We start from the raw sequence: 23,655 nt of genomic DNA, 5'->3' as shown, positions 1-23,655 counted from the left end.
CATGCATGAGGCCCTGGGTTCGATTCCTCAGCACCACATAAGCAAAAAGAAAAAAGCTGGAAGTGGCACTGTGGCTCAAGTGGTAGAGCGCTAACCTTGAGCTGAAGAGCTGAGGGACAGTGCACAGGCCCAGAGTTCAGGCCGCACGACTGGATCCAAAAAAAAAAAAAAGAAAAGCCACAAAAAGCTAAAGGGCTGGAGGCGTGGCTCTGGTGACAGTGCTTCTTCCCAGCAAGGGCAGGGCTCTGAGTTCAATCTCCACTACAAAAAAAAAAAAAAAGCCAGGCAATGGTGGCTTACATCAGCAATCTTAGCTGAGATCTGAGGGTCAAAGTTCCAAGCCAGCCCAGGCAGAAAAGTCTATGAGACTCTTACCTCCAATTAGAAAAGAAGCCAGAGCCCAGCGCTGGTGGCTCACGCCTGTCATCCTAGCTACTCAGGAGGCTGAGATCTGAGGATCATGGTTCAAAGCCAGCCTGGACAGGAAAGTTCGTGAGACTCTTATCTCCAATGAACCACTCAGAAAAATGCAAGTGGCGCTTTAGCTCAAGTGGTAGAGCGCTTGCCTTGAGCTGAAGAGCTGAGGGACAGCGCCCAGGCCCTGAATTCAAGCCCCAAGGACCGGCCCAAAAAAGAAAAAAAAAATTCCTCTCTCTGTGCTACAATTTTTTCCCCCTGAGGCTGGCCTGGAACTTACCATCCCCCTACCCTTAGCTTCTTGAATGCTGGAATTACAGGCATGCGCCACCCAACATTACTTTTTTTTTGGCCAGTCCTGGGGCTTGAATTCTGGGCCTGGCCACTGTCTTTCAGCTCTTCAGCTCAAGGCGAGCGCTCTACCACTTGAGCCACAGTGCCATTTCCGGCTTTTTCTGCTTATGTGGTGCTGAGGAATCGTACCCAGGGCCTCATGCATGCAAGGCTAGCGCTCTACCACTTGAGCCACAGCACCACTTCTGAGTTTTTGGTGGTTTATTGGCGATAAGAGTTTCACGGACTTTCCTGCCCGAGCTGGCTTTGAACCTCCATCCTCAGATCTCAGCCTCCTGAATAGCTAGGATGACAGGCGTGAGCCACCAGCGCCCGGCTTCCCAGCCCTCTTGTTCTTAGCATTAGTACGTCCCATGCTGTATTTGGGATAGGCTCATGCTTAGAGTCTCTTGGCTGGACATGGGGAATCCCAGGAACAGGGCACCTGTGTGTTCTCCTCTTGGCTGAATCTCCTGCCGAGGAGCTCAGAGAAGGAATCTCAGGCCAACAGGAAACCTACGAAGCAAAGCTTGAACTTGGGACTTGGGGAGGGGAAGGGGGGGCTTGGTTTGGGGGGTGTCTTGGGACTGGCCCAGAGACTTCATCCCATCCCTGCCCCGCTCTCCCCTCCCCTGCTAGGAGCAGCTGCGGCTCTACCTGGCCATGGACTCCACGTTCGAGCTTTGTAAGATCTGTGCGGAGAGAGACAAGGACGTGAGGCTGGAGCCGTGCGGCCATCTGCTCTGCAGCCGCTGCCTGACCACCTGGGAGGTGGGGGTCAGCCCCTCCCCGCCCCAATGGGGAAACTGAGACCCGGAGAGAGCAGACGCCTCCTCAGGACGCCAGGGGCCTGCCTGTCTGTGTCCCCGGCTCACCCCACTCTGCGAACCTCCACTTTTCCCAGCTGTATAATTAGGACAGAGCGCTTTTTCCTCCCTTGCTGGGCCAGCTAGGGACAGCTGCATTCAGTCTCTGGGCCTTGACCCCTTCTAGGGAGCAAGACTCTGCTGGAGATGATCGTGGCACCCCCAAAGGGTCGTAAGGGTCTGAGCCTGCAAGTCCTCCCCCCACCACACACACACACACAAAGGCCTGGCTCTGGGGCACCCTGTGCCCTGGCCCCAGGGCTCCATTCCCAGTCCCCCACCAGCGTCTCCCTCCCTGCCTGTGACTCCCTCTATCCCCGCCATGGGGGGGGGGGAGGTGTTCCCCAGCCCTGGGGATTGAGTGACGGTGCCCCCCCCATCCACCTCCCCCAGCACACAGACAGCCACACCTGCCCCTTCTGCCGCGGGCAGATCAGAGGCCGAGAGGCTGTCAGCATCTGCCAGGCCCAGGGCGGGGCGCGTGCGTGGACCAGTGCCCCAGATGGCCTTGGTGAGGAAGAGGAGGAGCCCGGGCAGGTGAGAGCCAGGGAGGCACCCTAAGAAGAATTCTTGAGTCTGAGGGAGGAGGCTGGGGGCCTGGACCCTTGGGTCTGAGGGAGGAGGCTGGATGATAGAGGCCAGGATGTTTGCTACCTAGGACTCTGGTTCTGGGGCCTTTCCTATCTGAATCTCCCGCCCCCCCATACCAGATTCTACAACAGCCTCTAACTACAGGAAGTAGTTAGAGCAAGGCTGATCTCAGCTCCTCCCTCCTGCCTCCCACAGGTGTCTCCTCCCCCGCTGCCCCCCAGGAGGCCCAGGAGCTGGCTGGAGGTGGTGAGTGACCTGCAGGGCTGATGCGGGGTGGCTGGGGCCTCAGTTGGTCCCAGGGTTCCTGCTCTAGCCTGGCTCCTGAGCGCTGGGATTACAGGCATACACTACCATGCCAGGCAGCCAAGCACACAGGTGGCCCGGCCCCTATGTGGGTCTGGTTTATGGGTGGTTCTTATTTTTTTAGTGGCTAAAAAGCAGACTGGACAGCCAGGCCCTGGTGGGTGGCTCATCCTAGTCACTCAGGAGGCTGAGATCTGAGGATCATAGTTCAAACACAGCCTGGGCAAGAAAGTCTGTGAGACTCTTGTCTCCAATGAACCACCAAAAATATGGAAGTGGAGCTGTGGCTCAAGTGGGTAGAGCACCAGCCTTGAGCAAATAAAGCTCAGGCACAGTGCCCAGGCCCTGAGTTCAAGCCCCAGGAACAATGCACACACAGACACACACACACACACACACACACACACACATACATACACATGTGCACGCACAGACCTGAGTCTTGCCAACATCCATAAAGGCAAAAAAGTCCCATTTCCCAGGAAGAGAGAAGCTCAGAGAGGGGCCTGTACCAGCCAGAGCCACACAGCCTGAAAGAAGATAAGGCAGCCTTAGGGCATTTCAGAATATGGGGTTTGAACCTGATAGATAGGTGTTCTACAAGCAGAGCCACGCCTTCCCAACCCTTCTTTTCTTGTGTATGTGTGCTGGTCCTGGAACTTGAACTCAGGGCCTGGGCGCTGTCCTTGAGCTCTTTTGCTCAAGGGGAACACTCTACCCCTTTGAGTCACAGCTCCACTTCCAGTTTTCTGATGGTTTATTGGAGACAAGAGTCTCAGAGCCTTTCCTGCCCGGGCTGGCTTTGGAGCGCGATCCTCAGATCTCAGCCTCCTGAGTAGCCAGGATGACAGGCGTGAGCCACCTGCGCCCAGCAACACCCAGCTTTTTGTTTTTGTTTTGTGGGTTTTTTTCCCCTCCTCTTACTACTGCTTTGCAGAGGTGGGGATGGAACCATGGCCTTGTGCACCCCAGGCTCCCCTTATTTCCTGGCCTGCCCGCTTGGGGAGAGGAGGGGGATCAGCCCTCCCTCCCTCCCTAGCTGGACACAAAAATCAATACAGCCAGGACGTGAGACAAACAGCTCAGGAAGTCCGGGAACGCAGCTCCCCCAGTGGGAACAAGGGAGCCAGCAGGAAGGGGAGGGGGGAGAAACGGGAGGGGGGTGAACTGGCTCTGAGCTAAAAACAGCCCCGGATCGCGGCCAGAGGCAAATGGAAACATTAGAGACACTCAGCCACTCCCTGAGGACCAGGCCCGCGGCCAGGAGCCTGCCAGGCTGCCCAGCACCCGGCCTCTGCGCACACCTGCACCCGGCTTGTGCCCCCCGCCCCCCCCGCCCGCCCAGCATGCCCTGCCAGATCTCCAAACCCGGGGTGACCCCAACTCCTGTCCATTCCTAAGTCATTCTTCAGAGCCTGCCCTGGGCATGGCGCTGCCAGCCTAGTGAGTGGGAATCCTGCAGGGCAACCATTGAGCCACGCCCAGGCCCCTTTTCCCATGGTGTCTCCTTCCTGCCGTTTGTTTTGAGGGTGGGGGAAATGGTACTGGGACTTGAATTCAGGGTCTAGGTGTGGTCCCTTAGTTTTTCTCCTCAAGACCGGTGCTCTACCATTTGAGCCACACCTCCACGTCTGGTTTGGGCCTGGTGAACTGGAGATAAGAATCTCTTGGAGGCCCAGGCGCAGGTAGCTCACATTTGTCATCCTAGCTACTCAGGAGGCTGAGATGTGAGGATCGTGGTTTGAAGTCAGCCCGGGCAGGAAAGTCTGTGCGATTATCATCTCCAATAAACCACCAGAAAACCAGAAGTGGTGCTGTGGCTCAAGTGGTAGAGCACTCGCATTGAGCAAGAGAAACTCAGGGACAGTGCTCAGGCCCTGAGTTCAAGCCTCACAGCCGACCCAAAAAAGTCTCATGGACTTTCCTGCCCCAGATGGCTTTGAAGTATGATCCTCAATCTCTCAGCCTCCTGAGTAGCTGGAATTACAGGTGTGTGAGCCACCAGACACTTGTCATTTTTTTTTTTAATGTGGGGGTAGCCTGGAATAGAGATCCTCCTATCTCTGCCTCTGGAGGTCTGGGATTATAGGCGTGTACCACCATGCCCGGCTTGCTCACTGTCGATCACAGAGGTCATCTCAAGCCTTCTGTCCAAAGCCTCTGCACTCCCTCTGTGCCCAATCCGTCTCCCAGAGCCGCCCCCCCCTTTCCCCGCCCCGTGTCCTGGTTACCCTGACTTTCCCCATCAGTCAGAAGGGACTGTGAACATTAGAGGCACTTCCTTGTTTCTGAGCTGATGGCTCAGAGCCAAGCTGTCGCGCGAGCGGTGCCCATCAGCTCGGCAGGATGGAAATTTTCTTCTGTCTTGGTCAAGCTAGGTTCCCAGAGATTGGGTGGGAGTGAAGGAATGGATGGACAGAGGGATGGCGGTGGACAGACAGAGATTCAGTCAGAACATCTTCCTGTTCCAGGCAGAGAGTGAGGGGGGAAAAAACAGCACTGATGGGGGACAGGACTCTGTCTTAAGCACCCAGCTCCCAACCAGCAGCTCTCTGGGACATGTATTATTATTATTGTTGTTGTTGTTATTTGTTATCTTCCTCCTGTTCCTTCTCTTTGTTCCTCCTCCTCTTCTTCTTCTCCTTCTTTTGTCAGTTGTGGGCTTGAACTCTGGGCCTGAGCTCTTCAGCTCAGGGCGAGCGCTCTACCACTTGAGCCACAGCGCTACTTCCAGTTTTCTAAGTTTACTGGAGACAAGAGTCTCACAGACTTTCCTGCCCAGGCTGGCTTTGAACCGAGATCCTCAGAACTCAGCCTCCTGAGTAGCTAGGATGACAGGCTTGAGCCACGGGTGCCCAGCTCTTCCTCTTCTTTTTCTCCTCCTCTGAGCTTCTTTTGCTCAAGGCTAGCACTCTACCACTTGAGCCACAGTGCCACTTCCGGCTTTTTCTGTGTATGTGGTGCTGAGGAATCGAACCCAGGGCTTCATTGCTAGGCAAGCACTCTACCACTGAGCCACCTTCCTGGCCCCGGCCTTCCTCAGTAGCTAGGATTGCAGGCATGAGTCACTGGGTGCCTGCCAGCTGTCAGTACTTTTTGAATCTGATCTCATCACTTTGCCCGGGGCTCAGCCTGGAACTCAATCCCATCTGCACTTTCTGTGCAACGGAGATCTCAGTTGGAGCCTACCAGACTTGACCCGTTTGTTGTGATGGAAACTTTTGTTTCCAGGCTGGCCTCCCAATTGCGATCCTCCCAATCTCTGCCTCCTCAGTGGCGGGAATTACAAGCATGAGCTACAACGCCCAGCGCACCTGAGACATTTCTTTATCTTCTCCCTTCCAGGCCCCTCTGGTCCTACCCAAACTCCGGGCTCCTCTTCCCTTGCCTAGAATAAAAACCATGGCCTCAGCCCCGTGGGACGCCACCCCCCGCCCCCAGGCCTCGGAGGAGGCCACGGAGTAAGTGCACAGGGCTTCAGACTGGTCTGGGCCTCCAGGGAAAATCGAGTATGTGTGGGGGTGGGGACAATGAGTCCCAGGAGATCCACAGCCCCCCACCCCCCCAATTCTCCTTGCAGAAGCTCCTGAGGGGAAGAGTCACCCCTCCAGCTGGCCCTGGAGGGGAAGGCAACCCCGCCATCCTGCCGGGGCCGGAGACCAGGTGAGGCCACGCCCTGTCTCTCCAGCTTCCCTGGGTGGGTGGAGAGGATGCTGCCCTGGGCATCACACATTCTAACCAGCTGTCTTCTGTCCCCACAGGGCAGCCAGCCAGACACACACACAGTGGACCCCAGATTGGAGGCTGGGGGCCTGGGGAGGGGAGAGTGGGGGGGGGGGAGCCAGGCCAGGTTGGTGAAACTGAAATAAATGCCAGCAGCCACCAGAGGGCAGTTTTGCTGTGGGGAAAGATGGGGGTTCCCTCCACTCTCAGCCCCTCATATAACACCGCCCGCCTCCCTCTGCCCTGGCCTCACCCTCCCGCCCCTCCGTTCTTCTCCCCACAACCACAGCCTCCACCAGACTGAGGAAGTGCCTCCCTCCCCTTTTTTTTTTGTTTTTGGTCAGTCGCGGGGCTTGAACTCTGGGCCTGGGCGCTGTCCCTCAGCTCTTCAGCTCAAAGCGGGCGCTCTACCACTTGAGCCACAGCACCACTTCTGGTTTTCTGGTGGTTTATTGGAGATAAGAGTTCCCAGGACTTTCCTGCCCGGGCTGGCTTTGAACTGCAATCCCCAGATCTCAGCCTCCTGAGTAGCTAGGATGACAGGCGTGAGCCACTGGCGCCCTTGTCACCAAGGGATTAAATGGGCCAACTCCTGAGGTCCTGCTGGGTGCCCAGCCGTGGGGACCGCATGGTGGTCACTGCCCCCTTCCTGCACGTCAGGAGTGACCCCACGTGGGGGACTGTGCGGGCCTCAGGAGCACACAGGGAGCAGAAGGTGGACCCACCCTGGGAAGTCCCAGAGGGCTTCTGGGAAGAGGCGGCGTCCAGACCGAGCCGCGCAGGCGAGGGGACGGGCGGCGGCCCCCAGAGCGTGGCTTTCCGTTCCAGGCAACGCCACACGCCGCCGCCACCTCGGGGACACAGAGGGACTTTGTTGGAAGGATTTGGGGTCAGTCAACAATGCCAGGAGTCAGTCAGAGAGCTGGGATTGGAAAAGCCAGCCAGGAGACTGGCCACTCGCCAACCAGGTCACCAACCACCGCTGCCCCACGGAACCGGCCCAGCCAGGCCTGGGGGCAGGGGAGGAGGGGCCAGCGATGACCACCCGGCCTTGCCATCAGCCAGTCACCTTGTGCCATGCAGGGGTCCCCGGGGCAGGCAGGGGAGCTGGACCAGACAACGGTCCCAGGGGTCCCCCGTGTGGCTGCCACCCACTCCCTTGGCTCCTAAAGCCACAGCACCCAGTCCCCAGGGAGGCACAGAGCTCTGTGGTGGCCCTGGAGCGTGGGCTGGCCTCAACTTACAATCCTCCTGCCTCAGCCTCCTGAGGACCAGGACTGCAGGTGTACACCAGGATTCCTGGCTGAGCCACACACCCCCAACCCTTTGGCTTTCAGTTTCTTTTCTCAGATAGGGTCTCAGGCTTTGGCCTCCGACTGGCCTTGGACTGTAATCCTCCTCCTTCCTCTGCCTCCCACGTAGCTGGGATTACAGGTGTGTGCCACAGCACCTAGCTGACCCCCTTATTGTGTGTGTGTGTGTGTGTGTGTGTGTGTGTGTGTGTGTGTGTGTTTCTGTGTCTCTTGGAGCACTAAGGTTTGAACTCAGCCACATACTCTTGCTTAAGCAGGTGCTCCACCATTTGAGCCACGTTCCAGTCATTTTTCAAGTAGGGTCTCACATTTTTGCCCCTGGGGCAGCCTCAGAGTGAGATCCTCCTGCCTCTCTGCCTCTTGTATGGCTAGGATGGCAAGCATGAGCTACGTACGAAATCCAGCTTGGTGGTTGAGGGGGGTGTCGCGCTCACGTTTCTGCGTGGGCTGGTCTCAAACTTCAAAACCCCCCATCTTGCCTCCCATGTGGCTAGGATTGCAGGTGTGAGCCACTGCACCCGGCTTTGGTGCAGAGAGAAAGTGGAAAGTCAGGCTGTGATTCAGATAAGCACCAGGAAGGGGGTGGCAGGCTCCTCCTGAAGACAGGAGGTGCCCAGTGGCCAGGGCTGGAGGGAAGGAGCCACGCCCAGCTCCTCCTGCGGGATTCGCTCCTGCATTTGTCACAAGTCTGGCTCTGCTACCAACGCTGACATCACCTTGCCTCCCACAGAAGCAAGAAAGCAAACATCCATCCTTTTTAGCTTATGGGGGAGCATCAGAGCCAGACACCCGTAACTCACTCCTGCCATCCTACCTATTCAGGAAGCTGAGATCTGAGGGACTGGGGTTCAAAGCCAAGCAAACCCTGGGGAGGGAAGTGCTTGAGACTCATAACTCTGATTAACCAGCAAAAAGCAGGGCTGGAGGCATGGTTCAAGCGGTGGAGGCACCCACTGAGCAAAAGCACAAAGCCTTGAGTTCAGGCCAGAGCACATACACATAAATGCAAGATGGCAGGATGCTGAAAACGTCTGGGCAAATACTACAGCCTTTCACGGAAGGGTAGCAAGGCGTTCCTCACCATGACTGCTGGCCAAGGAGGTGGCCACGTAAGGTCCCATGGCCTAGTGACTAGTTGTTGTGGTTGGAGTGTGTAGCGTTCGCCCCGTGGCGTTCACACAATGACAAGCTAGCCCCACATCACATGACCCCTTGTGAAGTGACAGGTGACTGACTATGTGATCAGCTCTAACCTGGGAGACAGACCGGCCAGAATTAGAACACAATTCGGTTCACAAATATTTACTTGTCTTATGCCAAGCAAAGCCAGGCAGGGGCACTGCAAAGAAAAAAGCAAAAACAAAAAACAAAACAAAAAAAAACCCAGAAAGATAACATAAAACCGTAGCTCACGCCTGTAGTCCCAGCTACTCAGGAAGCTGAGATGTGAGGATCATGGTTCAAAGCCAATCCAGGCAGGAATGTCTGTGAGACTCTGCTCTCCCATGAACTACCAAAAAGCTAGAAATGGCTCTGTCTGTGGCTTAAGCAGTAGAGCACCAGCCTTGAGCACAAAAGATCAGAGAGAAGAGCCCAGGTCCTGAGTTCAAGTCCCAGCATAGGCACCAAAAAAGAAACAATAAAAGACAGCCAAGCCTCTTAGAAGGGCTAAGACAGGGCCATACCAATGGGGACCACCCAGAGCATGCAGGATGGGGGCCGGGGCTGGGGCAGAGAGAACTTGAAGGAGCGAGCCCATTTTGAAGGAGGGAATAAATATTGCTAATACCCAATTGCTGTCCTGTCCCACCAAGGAGAACAAAGTCGCTTTGCCAAGTCAGGCTACCTGTAATCCAAGCCCTCTCTGATACTATGGGAAGCTCCCTTCCAGCTGATCAGAGGCGTGACCAGTGACCCCCACCACTGACTACCACCAAGTACCACCCCTCCCATCCACCCCACACACACTCTGAGCTGGTTTGTGCAAAGCCTTGAGCTTTCTGATCTGTGACACCCCCACCAACCCATTGCCTGACCTGTGAACCCTAACCACACGTGGCCTGGCTCCACCTCCTCTTTCCCTCTCCTTCCCAGGGGCCCTGGCTTCCACCCCCTCCTCCCCTCACCTGCCTTGGCCTGCCAAAGGAATGAAGGGGAGAGAAGGAAGGAGAAAAGGAGGGGGTGACATTCCTGGGATTCCCTGAGCTGGGGGGGGGCAGAGATAGAGCCTTTCAGAGAGAGAGAGAGAGAGAGAGAGCGCGCACACAGGAGAGGGGAGGCACCCCGCACCCTCACCCATCATTCCAGAGGTCTATAGGCAGAACTGAAAATGGAAGACAATTCAAGATAAGAGAGTGAGTGAACTGGTTTCGTTCCAGGCTACTGAGGGTCGGATGTGAGGTGCAACCAGGGAGAAAGAAGCTGCTTGGGGTCAGAGGGGGGACAGTCACAGGAGGAGAGGCCAGCACAGGCCTCTGACCTCCCCTGAGGTCAGATGGTTCAAATCCACACTAAGCCAGGTGCTGGTGGCTCACACCTGTCATCCTAGCTACTCAAGAGGTGCGATCACAGCATCAAGGCTTGAAGCACAGTCCCTGAGACACTTATCGCCAATGACCCACCCAAAGTGGAAGCTGTGGCTCAAGTGGTAGAGCACCAGCCTTAAGCTCAGGGACAGCATCCACACCCTGAGTTCAAACTGGCACACACACAAAATCCACAGCCATTGGTCACAGGGTAAGGGAGTTGGGGGGTCTTCTAAGGCCTCAGGTCCAAAAGGGAGGGGGGACAAGCTCAGGACCCCAGCTAGGCGGGTTGGGCAAAGCCCTGGGCCCCCCACCCCCACCCCCAGGGGGTGGACGGAACTGGGGCGCACGCGCGCGCGCAGGGGTCCGCTCCGGGCAGTGGGAGGTCCTGGCCCGGCGCCCAGGCAGCAGGGAGGAGTGGGCGTGGTCGCGGTGCGGAGTGGGCGTGTCCCAGCGGAGAAGCGGGGTGTGATTGGTGGGCGTGGTTCGGAGGCGTGGCCTCTGCCGCCGGGCCCCGCCGCCGCCGAGCCTCACCCCAAGCTCAGTTGCCGCCGCCGCAGCCGCGAACATGGAGCCCCCGGACGCGGGAATCGGGGCGCGCGGGGCCCCGCGGCTGCTGTGGCTCGCGTTCCTGCTGACGGTGCACCCAGGTAGGGACTCGGGGTGAGAACAGGGAGGGGTTGGGGAGAACCCCGGGGAAGGAAACAGGACTAAACACCACCGTCCCAGGGTACAAAATCTGGGGGACCCCCGGAGGGGAGGAGGAGGAGACAGGTGGACTCAGTGATCAACTCCTTCCCCTGCTCAGGACCCCAGGAATCCCCTTGTTTTCTGGGGTTCCTGGAATCTGGGCCGTTGGGACCCGAGTCATGACCCTCCACTTGCTAGAGTGAAAAACAAACCCCGGAGAAAGCTGTCCCCCCCCTCTCTTCCAGTTTCTCTGGTAGCTCAGGAGGGGGGGACCCTGTGGCCAAACCAGCCATTCATGTAGTTTGAAAGTAGTCGCCTGGTTCAGCGAGGGCCCAGAGTCCCAGCCCTGGCTGTGAGTCCTTAGAACAAAGTGACCGTCACCCCCTTTCCCTCCACTGTCCTGTGGGGCCTCAGCTAAATCCACACACCTGCGTGGTGGCCTGAAGGGCTGGCCGGGGGACATCCGATGGCCAGCCCTGGCTGTCTGCAGCTCCGCCCCAGCCCTGGGAACCAGCCTGGCCCCATTGGGGCAGGCTGGGGCCAGAGGTGAGCCCGCGAGCCTAGGAATCCAGGCTCCTAAACAAGCATGGTAAATAGTGGGTCCCCAGGGGTAAGCCTGGGCCTGGCTGGGCGGTTCTCAGAACTGGAAGCTATGCCAAGATGCCAGCCTGGAGGGTGCATTCCCAGCACCGAGTGCTCAACGTGCCAGGATCCTCACGGGAGTCCCAGACTCAGCCGCCCATGCCCCCAGGACCCAAGATCCTGACCTCACCCGTATCCCATGCTGGGTGACTCACCTTACCTTCTCTGCTCTTCCATTAAAAGGGTTGGAGAGCCAAGGGGCGGGTAGGGGGCTCTGGCGCCAAGCCGGGCAGGTCTCAGCCAGCCTGGCCCTCCCACATTCCTGAAACCTGCCCAGCCCTGTCCCCCCTGGCCACCCCCACACACCCATCCTTCTCCAGGCCCCGGCCGCAGCCCACACCCCAGCCCCCCATGCATGAGGGAGCACAAAAGCTCCAGGAGCTCAGGGCCCATCCAGGGAAGCACAGAGATTCACAGTGATCTGGAGACCAAGCCAGGGAGAGACCCTCTTTGCAGAGACCCAAGTCTCTGAGCCAGACCTGCACAGGTGCTGGAGGCCACGGATGAGCCAGGTGTGGCCCTGCCCTTATTAAGGGGCCTTTGTTGTTGTAGGAAAAGCAGGAGTAGACAATTTATTCCGAAGCATTAAGGGAAGGACACCAGGTTCTTGTGCCACCAGCGGTGCTGGCACAAGAGAGCTGTAGCTTTACGGGTGTAGGGATGAGAAGCTTCTCTGATGGTCCCTACCTGCCCAGAGATGCAGAGGTGGGAGCTGGAGAAAGAAGGGAGCTGAGTCTGAGGGAGGAGGCTGCGGCCTGGATCACTGGGTCTGATTCAGGAGGGTGAGGTCTGGATCCTGGGGACTGAGGGAAGAGGCTGAGGTCTGGACTCCTGGGTCTGAGGGAGGAGGCTGGGGTCTAGAGAGCTGTCCAGGTGAGTGGCCATGAACAGAGCTGGCACGCTGCCCCACAGGTGTGCAGGCGGAGGTGCACCTGTCCGTGCCCTCTCTGGTGGAGGTCATGCAGGGGGAGCTGGTCACCCTGGACTGCACCGTCTTGGAGAACCTCGACCAATACATGCTGGAATGGTTTCTTGTAAGTGCTTTGGGCTCAGTTCGGGAGACGGAGGGAGTGAGACAGGGTGTGGGGGAGAGTCAGGGGCTTCAGGGCACAATCAGAGCTGCCAAGGTTCATACCCTACAGGGAACCCCAAGAATCAGCATGAAATTGGGGAGTGGAAGCCCAGTGAAGGGCTGGGAGGCTGCGTGACCCCAGATATCTGGACAGGAGGAATGGCAGGGTGGAGGGGGACACAATGAAGAGGGGACACAGAAAGCCAGAGATGAGAGGCTGGGAGGGAGGAGGCCATGGAGAGCGGGTAGGACCTTGGGAGGAGGTGGGGACAGGCAGGGACAGGGACGGGGGGAGGGAGAGGAAAGGCCACAGCCAAGGGGAGCAGGGGCTGATGGGAGTGGGTGCCGGAGCCCAGAGCTTCCCCCGTGTCCATCTGCAGACTGACCGCTCAGGGACCCGCCACCGCCTCGCCTCAGCTGAGTACCGGAACTCCAAGCTCCAGGGTTCTGTGGACGATTCTGAGAGCCGCAGCCCCCCATACCAGCTGGATTCCCAGGGGCGCCTGGTGCTGGCTGAGGCCAATGTGGGCGATGAGCGAGATTATGGGTGTGTGGTGAAGGCAGGGGCAGCCGGCACCGCGGAGGCCACCGCCAGCCTCCGAGTGTTTGGTGAGTCTCCTGGGATAGACCGGGCAGATGGTCATGGACCCAGGAAGGAACCCCTGAATTGAACATCTCCCTTCCCCACAGCCAAACCAGAGCCCCCCGAGGTGTCCCCCAACAAAGGGACATTGTCAGTGATGGAAGAGTTGGCCCAAGAGGTAAGCTGACCTTGGGGGCTGACCTTGGGGGCTCTGGGGTGAAGGATCTGGATACAAGGGAAGAGGAGAACCAGACTTCAGAGTCCCAGCCCCAAGTTCAAGGCCACGCCCATGTCTGTCCCAGATCGCCACCTGCACCAGCCGCAATGGAAACCCAGCCCCACAGATCTCATGGTATCGGGATGGGCAGCACTTGAAGGTGCCCATGGAGATGAACCAGGGTGAGTGATCTGGGACGGCCCCATGCCCGGGCTGAGCAGGTGGTGGTGACAGGGGTTGGTGACCGCCTGGCGCCTCTCTTGCAGATAGGTATATGACCAGCCGCACAGTCCGGGAAGCCTCGGGCCTGTTGTCCCTCACCAGTACCCTGTACCTACGGCTCCACAAGAAGGACCGCAACGCCAGCTTCCACTGTGCCGCTCAGTACAACCTCCCCTCCGGCCGCCATGGCCGCCTGGACAGCCCCACCTTCCACCTCACCCTTCACTGTGAGTTCCTGACACCCACACACACACTCTTCCCTGTCCCTCTACCTACCCTGACTTCTTGCTCAATGGCTGCCCGCTGGCCTCTGATCTCCAGTGGGAGCCCAAGGTGACACAGGAGGATCAAGAGTTCCAGGTCAGTCTGGACTACCTTGTTGAGATCTTCTGTCTCAAAAACAAGAGAGAGAGGAAGGAAGGAAAGAAGGGAGGAAGGGAGGCAGGCAGGCAAATAGTTATTCTAGTTACTCAGGAGGCTGAGATCTAAAGGATGGCATTTAGAGGCCAACCTGAGCAGAATAGTCCTCGAGACTTCATCCTTTAAAAAACAAAACAAAGGGTTGGGAAGGTGGCTCAGTGATAGAGTACTTGCCTTGCATGCCTGAAGTCCTGGGTTTGATTCCTCAGTGCCACACAAACAGTGCCAGAAGTGGCACTGTGGCTTAAGTGGTAGAGTGCTAGCCTTGAGCACAAAGAAGCTCAGGGACAGTGCCCAGGCCCTGAGTTCAAGCCCCGGGACTGGAAAAAACAAAATCAGTACTGGAGGCGTGGCTCAGCATTAAAGATGCCTACCCAGCAAGCACAAGGACCCAAGTTCAAACCCCACTAACACACATACATACAAAGTCCAAATGATTATCTGGCCCTGTACCTCACATTCATTTTCACCCACTCTGACCCCTGACCCTACCCTGAGTACTTCCACCTCTGACCTCTGATGTCTCCTATTAGAATAAATGTGAGTCTGAGATTTGAAATCTGTGCCCTTTGGGGCAGGGCTTGACCTGACTCGTGAGTCCTGCCTTTGCGCATGCGCGGGGGGGGGGCGTTCACCTGCGTGCACCTGTTGTGCATGCGTGCATGGGCACACAGTGGGCGGAGGAATCCTCACACTGCGCATGTGCTGATGGCACTTGCCTTCTTTGGGTGTTTCTGCAGACCCCACGGAGCACGTGCAGTTCTGGCTGGGCAGCCCGTCCACCACCGAGGGCTGGGTGCGCGAGGGCGATTCGGTCCACATGCTCTGCCAGGGGGACGGCAGCCCCAGCCCAGAGTACATATTTTTCCGCCTACAGGTAACCCCCACTTCGACCTACCCCTGTGCTCCCCACCTTCGGTGTCCCTGGCCCCTAAACCTCCCTTGCCATTCTAACCTGCACCGGCTTATGATTGATCTATGTATTTTCTTTGCGGTGCTGGAGAGAGAACCCCGGGGCCTGGTGCATGCCAGACAAGCACTCAGCCACCAGAGCCACCCCAACACCCCCATCCCGCCTAAGCTAGAAGGACCTCGGACCTCTGGCTCTACACACACACCCCAGCCTGGGAGAGTTGTGGCTAAATATACGCAGCTTGGGTGACCCCTGACCCTGGGCCTACCTCAGCCTGTGACACCTCAGTCCCCGTCCCCTGGCCTAACGGAGGGTTCCCGAGCCTTGGTTTCTGGTCTCTGGATCACACAGAACGGCGAGGAGCAGAGAGTCGGCGTCAACCTCCAGGGAAACTTGACCCTGACGTCTGTGCATCGGAACCAGAGCGGGACTTACGCCTGCAGTGTGGAGGATTACGACGCTGAGGACCACGTCCAGCTGGTCAAGACCTTGCAGCTGCGGGTGGCGTGTGAGAGCCTGGAGAGGGAAGGGGGGGCGCCACCAACTGTCTCCTCACCCCACCCACTCCCACACCTGCCTCTTTCAGTCTGGGCCACCACACCAGACCACCGGACACCTGTCATCCTAGCTGCTCAGGAGGCTGAGATCTGAGGATCATGGTTCAAAGCCAGCCCAAGCTGGAATTTATCTCAAGTGAACTACCAAAAAAAAAGAGTCAGAAATGGAGGTGTGGCTCAAGTGGTAGAGTGCCAGCCCAGGACACACTCCCTCTCTCCCTCTCTCTCTCTCTCTCTCTCTCTCTCTCTCTCTCTCTCTTTCACACACACACACACACAGACCACCAGAGAGCACTATCATGACCCTCACCTGCATAGAACCTGCTATGGCTCCTTAGCATAAGTGAAGGAGGGAGGAGCCTAGAACCTGTCCTTGACCTTTAAGGCCCATCTTCCAGCTACATCATCAATGGACCCTTCCTGAAAGCTGTGGTTCCCCGCCCCCGTCCCCCACAGACACACACACACACACACACACACATCCATCTCCTCACCTGATTGTTAAGTTCTTATCTTCTGGACTCTGTTTTATTTGCTTAATTTGAAGATAGAACGTAAGGCCTCCGGCTTGCTAGCTAGACAAGAACCACAGCTCTAGTCCTTTTGTTTGTATTTTGTTTTTGAAACAGGGTCTTGATAACTTTGCTCAGACGAGCGTTGAACTTTTTTTATATGTTTGTACAGGGCCTGAGGCATGATCTCGGGGCCTGCGCACCGTCCCTAAGCTTTTTTGCTTAAGGCTAATACTCTACCACTTGAGCCCCAGTTCTACTTCCAGCTTTTTGGTGGTTCATTGGAGATCAGAGTCTCACACACTTTCCTGCCTGGGCTGGCATTGAACTGAAATCCTCTGATTTCAGTCTCCTGAGTAGAATCAAGTCTGGTGCTCTAATGCTTGAGCCACAGCTCTGCTTCTGGCTTTTTTTTCTTTGCTCATTAACTGGAGATGAGAGTCTCACAGACTTTTTTTGTGTGCAGGCTGGCTCCTAAAATCCTTAGATCTCAGCCTTCTGAGTAGCTAGGATTACAGGCGTGAGCTACCAAGCCTAGACTGGATTCTGTTTTTCTAGGCAGTGTTCACAGGGCAGAGGCTCTGTTCCTCTTTGGCATTCACTGGTCCCCCTCAGCCTTCCTGGGGGAGGGGGGGGAGGGCCCTGAGTGGATGGTGGGGACCCCGCTCTAAGGCAGACAGTGCAGTCTTCCTTCCGCAGGAGAGCAGCCAGCAGACACATGCTGGCCGAGACTGTGGTCTTTTCGGGTAACAGCGCTGATAATATCGAGGGAGGGGATTAGACAAGGAGTAACACAGTCTCCTCCTTGGCCATGGGAAGAGTCTGCAGGGCATCAAGAAGGCTCCATGTCTGTTGGGAGATGAGAGTGGGCAGGGCAGAGGTTGGCCTGGGTCTAAAGAAGGCCTGGGTGGGCCCTCCAAGGCTCTTGGACAGGAGGCTGGCCTTTGCCAGCTGTCCCCGGTTGGGACAGGGGAGCAGGCTGTGTGCTGAGGGGGTGAGGGCCCCTCCGCAGCTGAGGCCGTTCCCAGAGAAGCAGGACAGCTGCATCTGGCAGCTGTCAGCTGTGCAACAGCTGGGGAATCTGTCCTTCAGCAGTAAAGGAGGATCTGAGTGCCCACGGAGCGGGGGTGGCACATGGGGGCAGGAAGAGGCCAGAGAGGCGTGAGGAAAAGGGTGAGAAACTGAGAAGTGAAACCCGAAATGAAGGCTGGAGGCATGGCTCAAGTGGAAAAGGGCTTGCCTAGCAAGCTGACAGCCCTGAGTTCAAACCCCAGTACCTAGCCCAAGGCACCAGTAGCTCATGCCTGCCATCCTAGCTACTCAGGAGGCTGAGATCTGAGGATCTAGGTTCAAAGCCAGCCCAGGACCTGGGCACTGGTGGCTCACACCTGTAATCCTAGCTACTCAGGAGGCTGAGATCTGAGGATCACAGTTCAAAGCCAGCCAGGGCAAGAAAGTCTGTGAGACTCTTACCTCCAGATAACCACCAGAAAACTGGACGTGGTGCCATGGCTCAAGTGGTAAAGTGCTAGCCTTGAGCTTAAGATCAGGCCCAGAGTTCCAGCCCCATGACGGGGATTGGGGGGAGGGGGAACAAGCCAGCTTGGGCAGGAAAATCCTTAAGACTATTTTTTTTTTTTTTTGGTTGGTCATGGGGCTTGAACTCTGGGCCTGGGCGCTGTCCCTCAGCTCTTCAGCTCAAGGCCAGCGCTCTACCACTTGAGCCACAGCACCACTTCCGGTTTTCTAGTGGTTTATTGGAGATAAGAGTCTCATGGACTTTCCTGCCTAGGTTGGCTTTGAACCGTAATCCTCAGATCTCAGCTTCCTGAGTACTAGGATGACAGGCGTGAGCCACCAGCACCCAGCTTCCTTAAGATTCGTATCTCCAATGAACCACTGGAGAACCTCAAGTAGCACTAGCCTTGAGTGAAAAAGCTCAGGAACAGCACCTAGGTCCTGAATGCAATCGACAAAAAAATTAGAAATGCAAAGAGCTAAACACAGCAGCATAAGCAAAGCATGTTTGAAGGAGCTGAGGCAGGTCAGGACTTGGCACAGGAGAAATCTAAAACTAGCAAGAAATCCCCTCAGTGGAGCCAAGTGGGAAAAGGAGCAGAAGATGGTGATCAGAAGAGGCCAGCAGGGCGGGATCTTGTGGGCTGTGTCAGGGAATTTGACTATGGGATCCAGTATGGGATCCAGAGTTATCCGCAAGCCATTGCAAGACTTGCTTTGAGAAGATTCTTCTTCATTGGAAGATAGAGTGAGAAAGGGGAATCAAGGAGTAGGGATGGGGTGTGGCCTGTGGTGGGTGTGGCCTGGTGGGTGTGGCCCCAGCTGGCTTTGCAGATGCCCATCAAGCAAGAAGCCCCGAGGTTCATTCCTCAGGTGGGGAGCAGGGCCAGGAAGTGAGGAGGAGGCCAGATCAGAGATGGAGGGAAGGGAAGGAGGCTCCTTCTTGTAGGTGGAGCAGGTGGCGATTTTGCTGGCACTTGTGGGGCTTGAATTCCAGCTTTGTGTTTGATCTGCAGGCTTTGGGAGTCACCCTTCCCACCCAGTTTGTTTCATTTCATTTTCAGATAGAGTCTCCAGCTTTTGCTCAGGGCTGGCCTCGGACTGTGATCCTCTTACTTCTACCTCTCACATAGCAGGATTATAGGCATGAGCTACCAATGCCCACGGTCTGGGCCCAGCTTCATAAAGTTTTTGTTTTTTATTTTTTACTGGTCCTGGGACTTGAACTCAGGGCCTAAATCCCTGAGCCTCTTTGTGCTTATTTTTTTTTTTTTTGGGTCCGGTTGTGGGGCCTGAACTCTGGGCCTGGGCGCTGTCTCTCAGCTCTTCAGCTCAAGGCTAGCGCTCTACCACTTGAGCTATAGCACCACTTCCGGCTTTTTTTTTTCTTTCTGCTTATGTGGTGCTGAGGAATGGAACCCAGGGCCTCAGGCATGCAAGGCAAGCGCTCTACCACTGAGCCACCTTCCCAGCCCCTCTTTGTGCTTAAGTATAGCATTCTACCACTTGAGCCACAGCACCACTTCTAGTTTTTTTTGATAGTTTATTGGAGATAAGAGGCTCACAGACTTTCCTGCCCAGGCTGGCTTCATACTGCAATAGTCAAATCTCAGCTTCCTAAGTAGCTAGGATTATAGGCGTGAGACTACAGGCACCCAATTAGGTTTTTGGTTTCTTAAATTGTTATTTAAAGTCAGGTAATGGACAATGTCACCTTCATAAAGTCTTTTTTTGGGGGGCTGGGGGTCAGTCTTGGGACTTGAACTCACCTGAGCACTGTCCCTGAGCTCTTTTGCTCAAGGCTGACAACTCTACCACTTTGAGCCACAGCTCCACTTTAGGTTTTTGAATGGTTCATTAGAGATAAGAGTCTCGGAGCTGGGAAGGTGGCTCAGTGGTAGAGTGCTTGCCTTGCATGCATGAGGCTCTGGGTTCGATTCCCCAGCACCACATAAGCAAAAAAAAAAAAAAAGAAAGAAAAAAAGCCAGAAGTGGCGCTGTGGCTCAAGTGGTAGAGCGCTAGCCTTGATCTGAAGAGCTGAGGGACAGCGCCCAGGCCCAGAGTTCAGGCCCCATGACCGGACCCCCAAAAAAAAAAGTCTCATGACTTTCCTACCCAGGCTGGCTTTGAACTGCGATCCTCAGCTCTCAGCCTCCTGAGTAGCTAGGATGACAGGCGTGAGTCACCAGCCCCATGCCACAAAGTCTTAAACCACATACACATGATGAATGTGGATTCATGGGAAGGAGGCAAAAGCTAGAGCTTGAACAAGCATTTGGATGGAGGCTGGGGTGGGGGGGGAGGGTTGGTTGGGGCTTGGAAGCAGATCCCTTGCTTCAGCCTCAGGGAGGCTCTGGAATCCATCGCCAGACAACACAACAAAGCTTGGGGCTCGGCCATCAGCCTGGGAGCAAAGTGGACCTGGGCTTTGATTCCTGGACTTGTAGATTTTGGCCTGAGGGCCTAGGTGAGAGATTGGAGGAGGAGATCGGGTGGTGTTCTTACCCCCAGACAGCCCTGCAGAGTCCCTGGTTGAGGTGGAGGCTTTCTGGGGTAAGTGACATGCTTACAGACCCCATTCTGTCCCCCCCCCATAGACCTGGACCCCCTGGAGCTGAGCGTAGAAGAGCAGCTTCCCGTGTTTCTCAACAGCAGCCTCACTCCTATCCACTGTTCTGCCCACGGCCTGCCCAAACCCACCCTCCACTGGACCAAGGTAAAGGGGGGGGATGGAGCCCCAAGTCTCTGACCCTCTGCTTGGCCCCCTTCACCTGCTCACAGCCCCACCTGGCCTTCTCCTCTTTCCTCCCCAGGATTCTGTCCCCCTGGGGGATGGCCCCACACTCTCCATCAGCGACATCACCTTTGATTCGGCGGGCACCTACCTGTGTGAGGCTTCCACGCCCACCGTCCCCCTCCTCAGCCGCACCCGGAGCTTCAGGCTGCTGGTTCAAGGTTCGAGACCAGGGACGGCTGAGATGGAGACAATGGCACTGTCTTCTCTTTTCTCTTTCTCTTTTGTGTGTGTGTGTGGGGGGGGGGTTCCCTGGGACTTGAACTCAGGGCCTGGGCACAATCCTCGAGCTGTTTTTGCTCAGGGCTAGGTAGTAACTCTACCACTTGAGTCACAGCTCTACTTCCAGCTGGCTCATGGGAGATCACGGACTTTCCTGCCCAGGCTGGCTTTGAACTTCGACCCTCAGATCTCAGCCTCCTGAGTAGTTAGGATGACAGGCTTGAGCCACCAGAGCTCAAGGAACTCTTCTTCCCCTCCCCTTCCTCTCTTTTCCCCTTCCCAGGTCCTTGGGCCTCCTGCTCACTTTTTCTGGGATCCCCCATTTTGCACAGGGTCACCTGAGTTAAAACCCTTAGAGATGGAGCCCAAGCCCAAAGATGGCTGGACGGAGGGGGACGAAGTGCGACTGGCCTGCTCCGCCCGCGGCTACCCAGAGCCCACGCTCACTTGGAGCCAGCGGGGTGGCACTGTAAGGGACAGCCCTGAGCACCCCCCAACCCCTAGCCCATCCCAGTACCCTGTATTACCCCTGCACCTCTGGCCTGTCCCCTGTCCCCCTCGGCCCTTGCCCTGTAGCCCAAGGGCCGGGCCTCATCCAGGTCTCCGCAGCCCCCAGAGCCCAGCGGAGGCCCGGGCTGGGTGAGCAGCGTGCTGACCCTGAAGGTGAGCAGCGCCCTGGGCCGAGAGGGCGTCTCCTGCGAGGCCTCCAACGTCCATGGCAAAACCAGCCACGTCTTCCACTTCGGGACGGGTGAGTCACCCCCTCTGGGGAGCCAGGGGTGGGGTGCTGGCAGGCCCTGCCTGGCAGGCTGAGCCCACCTCTCCACCCTGTCCCCACAGTGGCCCCCCAGATGGCCCAGGCCGGCGTGGCGGTGATGGCCGTGGCGGTCAGTGTGGGCCTCCTGCTCCTGGTCGTGGCTGCTTTCTACTGTATGAGACGCAAGGGTCGCCCCGGCTGCTGCCGGCGGGCGGAAAAGGGGGCCCCGTGAGTCACCCCAACTTCCTCCTAGCTTCCCTCAGCCCCCCCAGCCCACCCATGTACCCCAACCCCTCTGTTCCACCTCTCCCCAGATACTCCCAGCCCCCTACCCCACCCTCCACTCCACCCCCCTCCAAATCTATCCACCTCCACTCTCCCCACCCTGCTCACCCCAAACCCTCAGATCTGCCTCCATCTCTCTCCATTCCAGTCTTTCATGTTTTGGGGGGAGCTAGGGTGGAACCCAGGGCCTTGTGCACTTGAGCCACACACCCCTAGTACTTCTGTTTTGGCCCCAGTGGGTTAGAATTCTCCTTGTATCACAGCTTCCTGAGTGGCTGGTCTTATAGGCATGTGCTACAGCCCCTGGCTTTGTTTCCACTGTTATTGATCTTATCCGGTCCTCAACCAGTCCCCTAGTTCCTTCTCTTTTTTTTTTTTTCTTTTAAGTCGGTCATGGGGCTTGAACTCTGGGCCTGGGTGCTGTCCCTCAGCTCTTCATCTCAAGACGAGTGCTCTACCACTTGAGCCACAGCGCCACTTCCAGTCTTCTGGTGGTTATTTGGAGATAAGAGTCTCACAGACTTTCTTGCCCGGGCTGGCTTTGAACTGTGATCCTCAGATCTCAGCCTCCTGAGTAGCTAGGATGACAGGCGTGAGCCACCAGCGCCCAACCCTAGTTCCTTCTTAGCGGTGACCCCATCCCCATTCTCCCCCCCACCCCCGCCTTCCCCAGGCCACCGGGGGAGCCAGAGCTGAGCCACTCTGCATCTGAGCGGCCGGAACACACAGGCCTCCTCATCGGAGGCGCCTCTGGGGGCGCCAGGAGTGGCAGCGGGGGCTTTGGCGATGAGGTGAGCAGGGGCCTGGGGTGGGGAGCAGACCAGGCCCGGGGCAGCCTTGTGGACATGGGCTGAGTTATCCTCTCTCTCTCCCCAGTGCTGAGCCCAGGCCCCCCCTCACCCCCCCCAGAAGCCATCACTGGACCTGACACCTTGGACATGCGGGACAAGGCCCGCGGGCCTCCGCCCCCTTCCTTCTGCTGCCTACCGGGCCCTCCCTTCCTTCCTCCACCGCCATGGCCTCGGCCTGGGGCGGGTGCAGTGAGACTGGGGGGGGGGGGCTTCCTCCAGGGTGTGTGTGTGTGTGTGTGTGTGAATGTGAGTCTCCCAGGCCCAGAATAGCTGCTGGACACCAGCCCAGCACCCGCCAGCGCCCGGCCAGCCCGAGGCCCCGAGGGTCGGGGCCTGCACGGCTATTTTTACCTCCGCCTCTCTCGCAGGTCCTCCCCCACCTGACTCCATCTCTGTCCTGCTGCGTAGTCTGACACTGGATCTCCCCCCCACCCCATTATATGTGAACACTGGAGACCCCAATAAATGCCACCTATCACATGACCGGAGTCACACGGGGGAGGGTGCCCAGGTGATTGTCCTTCCCTGCAGCTGTTCCTGGAGAAGCATGATGTCATGGAGAAGAGAGAGAGAGAGAGACTCCCCAGGGTGACTCAGCTAGCCAAGGCTAAAAGAGAAAGCTGCCAGGGATCTTCTGAAGCCTTGGGGACCAGTGGCCAGTGCCCACCTGGGAATGGGGTGGGGGCGATCCCTTTAAGGAGAAATGCCAGAAACTCTAGCTGGGTCCCCCCACACACCTAGGGAGCCAAGGTGGGGGGAGGGCATTCATGGCTTCACTGAACATGGCGCCTCCCGCTGTGGGAGGCCAGGAGCCCACCCCCACCCCCAGGCCAGCTAGCAATGCTGCCAAAGCTTGGGGCCAAGCGAAGAGGCACATGGCTGGACTTCCTGAGGTCTAGGAAGAAGGATATGGGAGAAGAATGGAGAGACACACGATGTCCATGAAGGAGAGGAGTAGAGATGGGGGAGGCTTGGAGAAAGACACAAAAAGTGGGTTGGGAATGTGGCTTAGTGGTAGAGTGCTTGCCTAGCATGCACAAAGTCCTGGGTTCGATTCCTCAATACCACATACACAGAAAAAGCTAGAAGTGGCACTGTGGCTCAAGGGGTAGAGCGCTAGCCTTGAGCAAAAAGAAGCTCAGGGATCTGAGGATCATGGTTCAAAGCCAGCCTGGACAGGAAAAGGCCATGAGACTCCTATCTCCAATAAACACTCAGAAAATCAGAAGTGGTATTGAGGCTCAAGTGGTAGAACACTCTCCTTGGGCTGAAGAGCTGAGAGACAGCATCCAAGCCCAGAGTTCAAGCCCCAGGACTGATCAAAAAAA

At 57.0% G+C, this 23,655-nt stretch overlaps 2 protein-coding genes across 3 annotated transcripts in view; both read left to right on the top strand.

Moving 5' to 3' along the window:
* Positions 1–6,295, top strand: part of Cblc (Cbl proto-oncogene C, E3 ubiquitin protein ligase) — a 13,847-nt gene extending 7,552 nt beyond the window's left edge. The window contains exons 7-11 of the mRNA XM_013032598.1: positions 1,390–1,521; positions 2,010–2,153; positions 2,403–2,453; positions 5,856–5,971; positions 6,091–6,295. Of these exons, the coding sequence (XP_012888052.1) occupies positions 1,390–1,521; positions 2,010–2,153; positions 2,403–2,453; positions 5,856–5,971; positions 6,091–6,100 (453 nt within the window). The 3' untranslated portion in view covers positions 6,101–6,295. The remainder of the gene's footprint in view (positions 1–1,389; positions 1,522–2,009; positions 2,154–2,402; positions 2,454–5,855; positions 5,972–6,090) is intronic.
* A 4,317-nt stretch (positions 6,296–10,612) lies between these two features.
* On the top strand, positions 10,613–22,815 carry Bcam (basal cell adhesion molecule (Lutheran blood group)). 2 transcript variants are annotated; one of them, XM_013032747.1, is made up of 15 exons: positions 10,613–10,721; positions 12,316–12,437; positions 12,856–13,084; positions 13,166–13,236; positions 13,361–13,457; positions 13,542–13,724; positions 14,658–14,794; positions 15,182–15,338; positions 20,016–20,134; positions 20,232–20,373; positions 20,767–20,903; positions 21,044–21,185; positions 21,275–21,419; positions 22,150–22,267; positions 22,386–22,815. In XM_013032747.1, the coding sequence occupies exons 1-15, from the start codon at positions 10,640–10,642 to the stop codon at positions 22,518–22,520; spliced, it is 2,016 nt and encodes a 671-aa protein (XP_012888201.1). In that variant the 5' UTR covers positions 10,613–10,639; the 3' UTR covers positions 22,521–22,815. The 2 variants fall into 2 exon arrangements, with proteins under 2 accessions (XP_012888201.1, XP_012888202.1); XM_013032748.1 differs by having other exon boundaries at positions 22,353–22,479.
* The last annotated feature ends 840 nt before the right edge of the window (positions 22,816–23,655 follow it).

The sequence above is a fragment of the Dipodomys ordii genome, unplaced genomic scaffold, assembly GCF_000151885.1.
Source record: "Dipodomys ordii isolate 6190 unplaced genomic scaffold, Dord_2.0 Scaffold156, whole genome shotgun sequence".
NCBI lineage: Eukaryota > Metazoa > Chordata > Mammalia > Rodentia > Heteromyidae > Dipodomys > Dipodomys ordii.
Note: the sequence above shows the minus strand (reverse complement) of the source record. Positions and strands in the feature narration are given on the sequence as shown.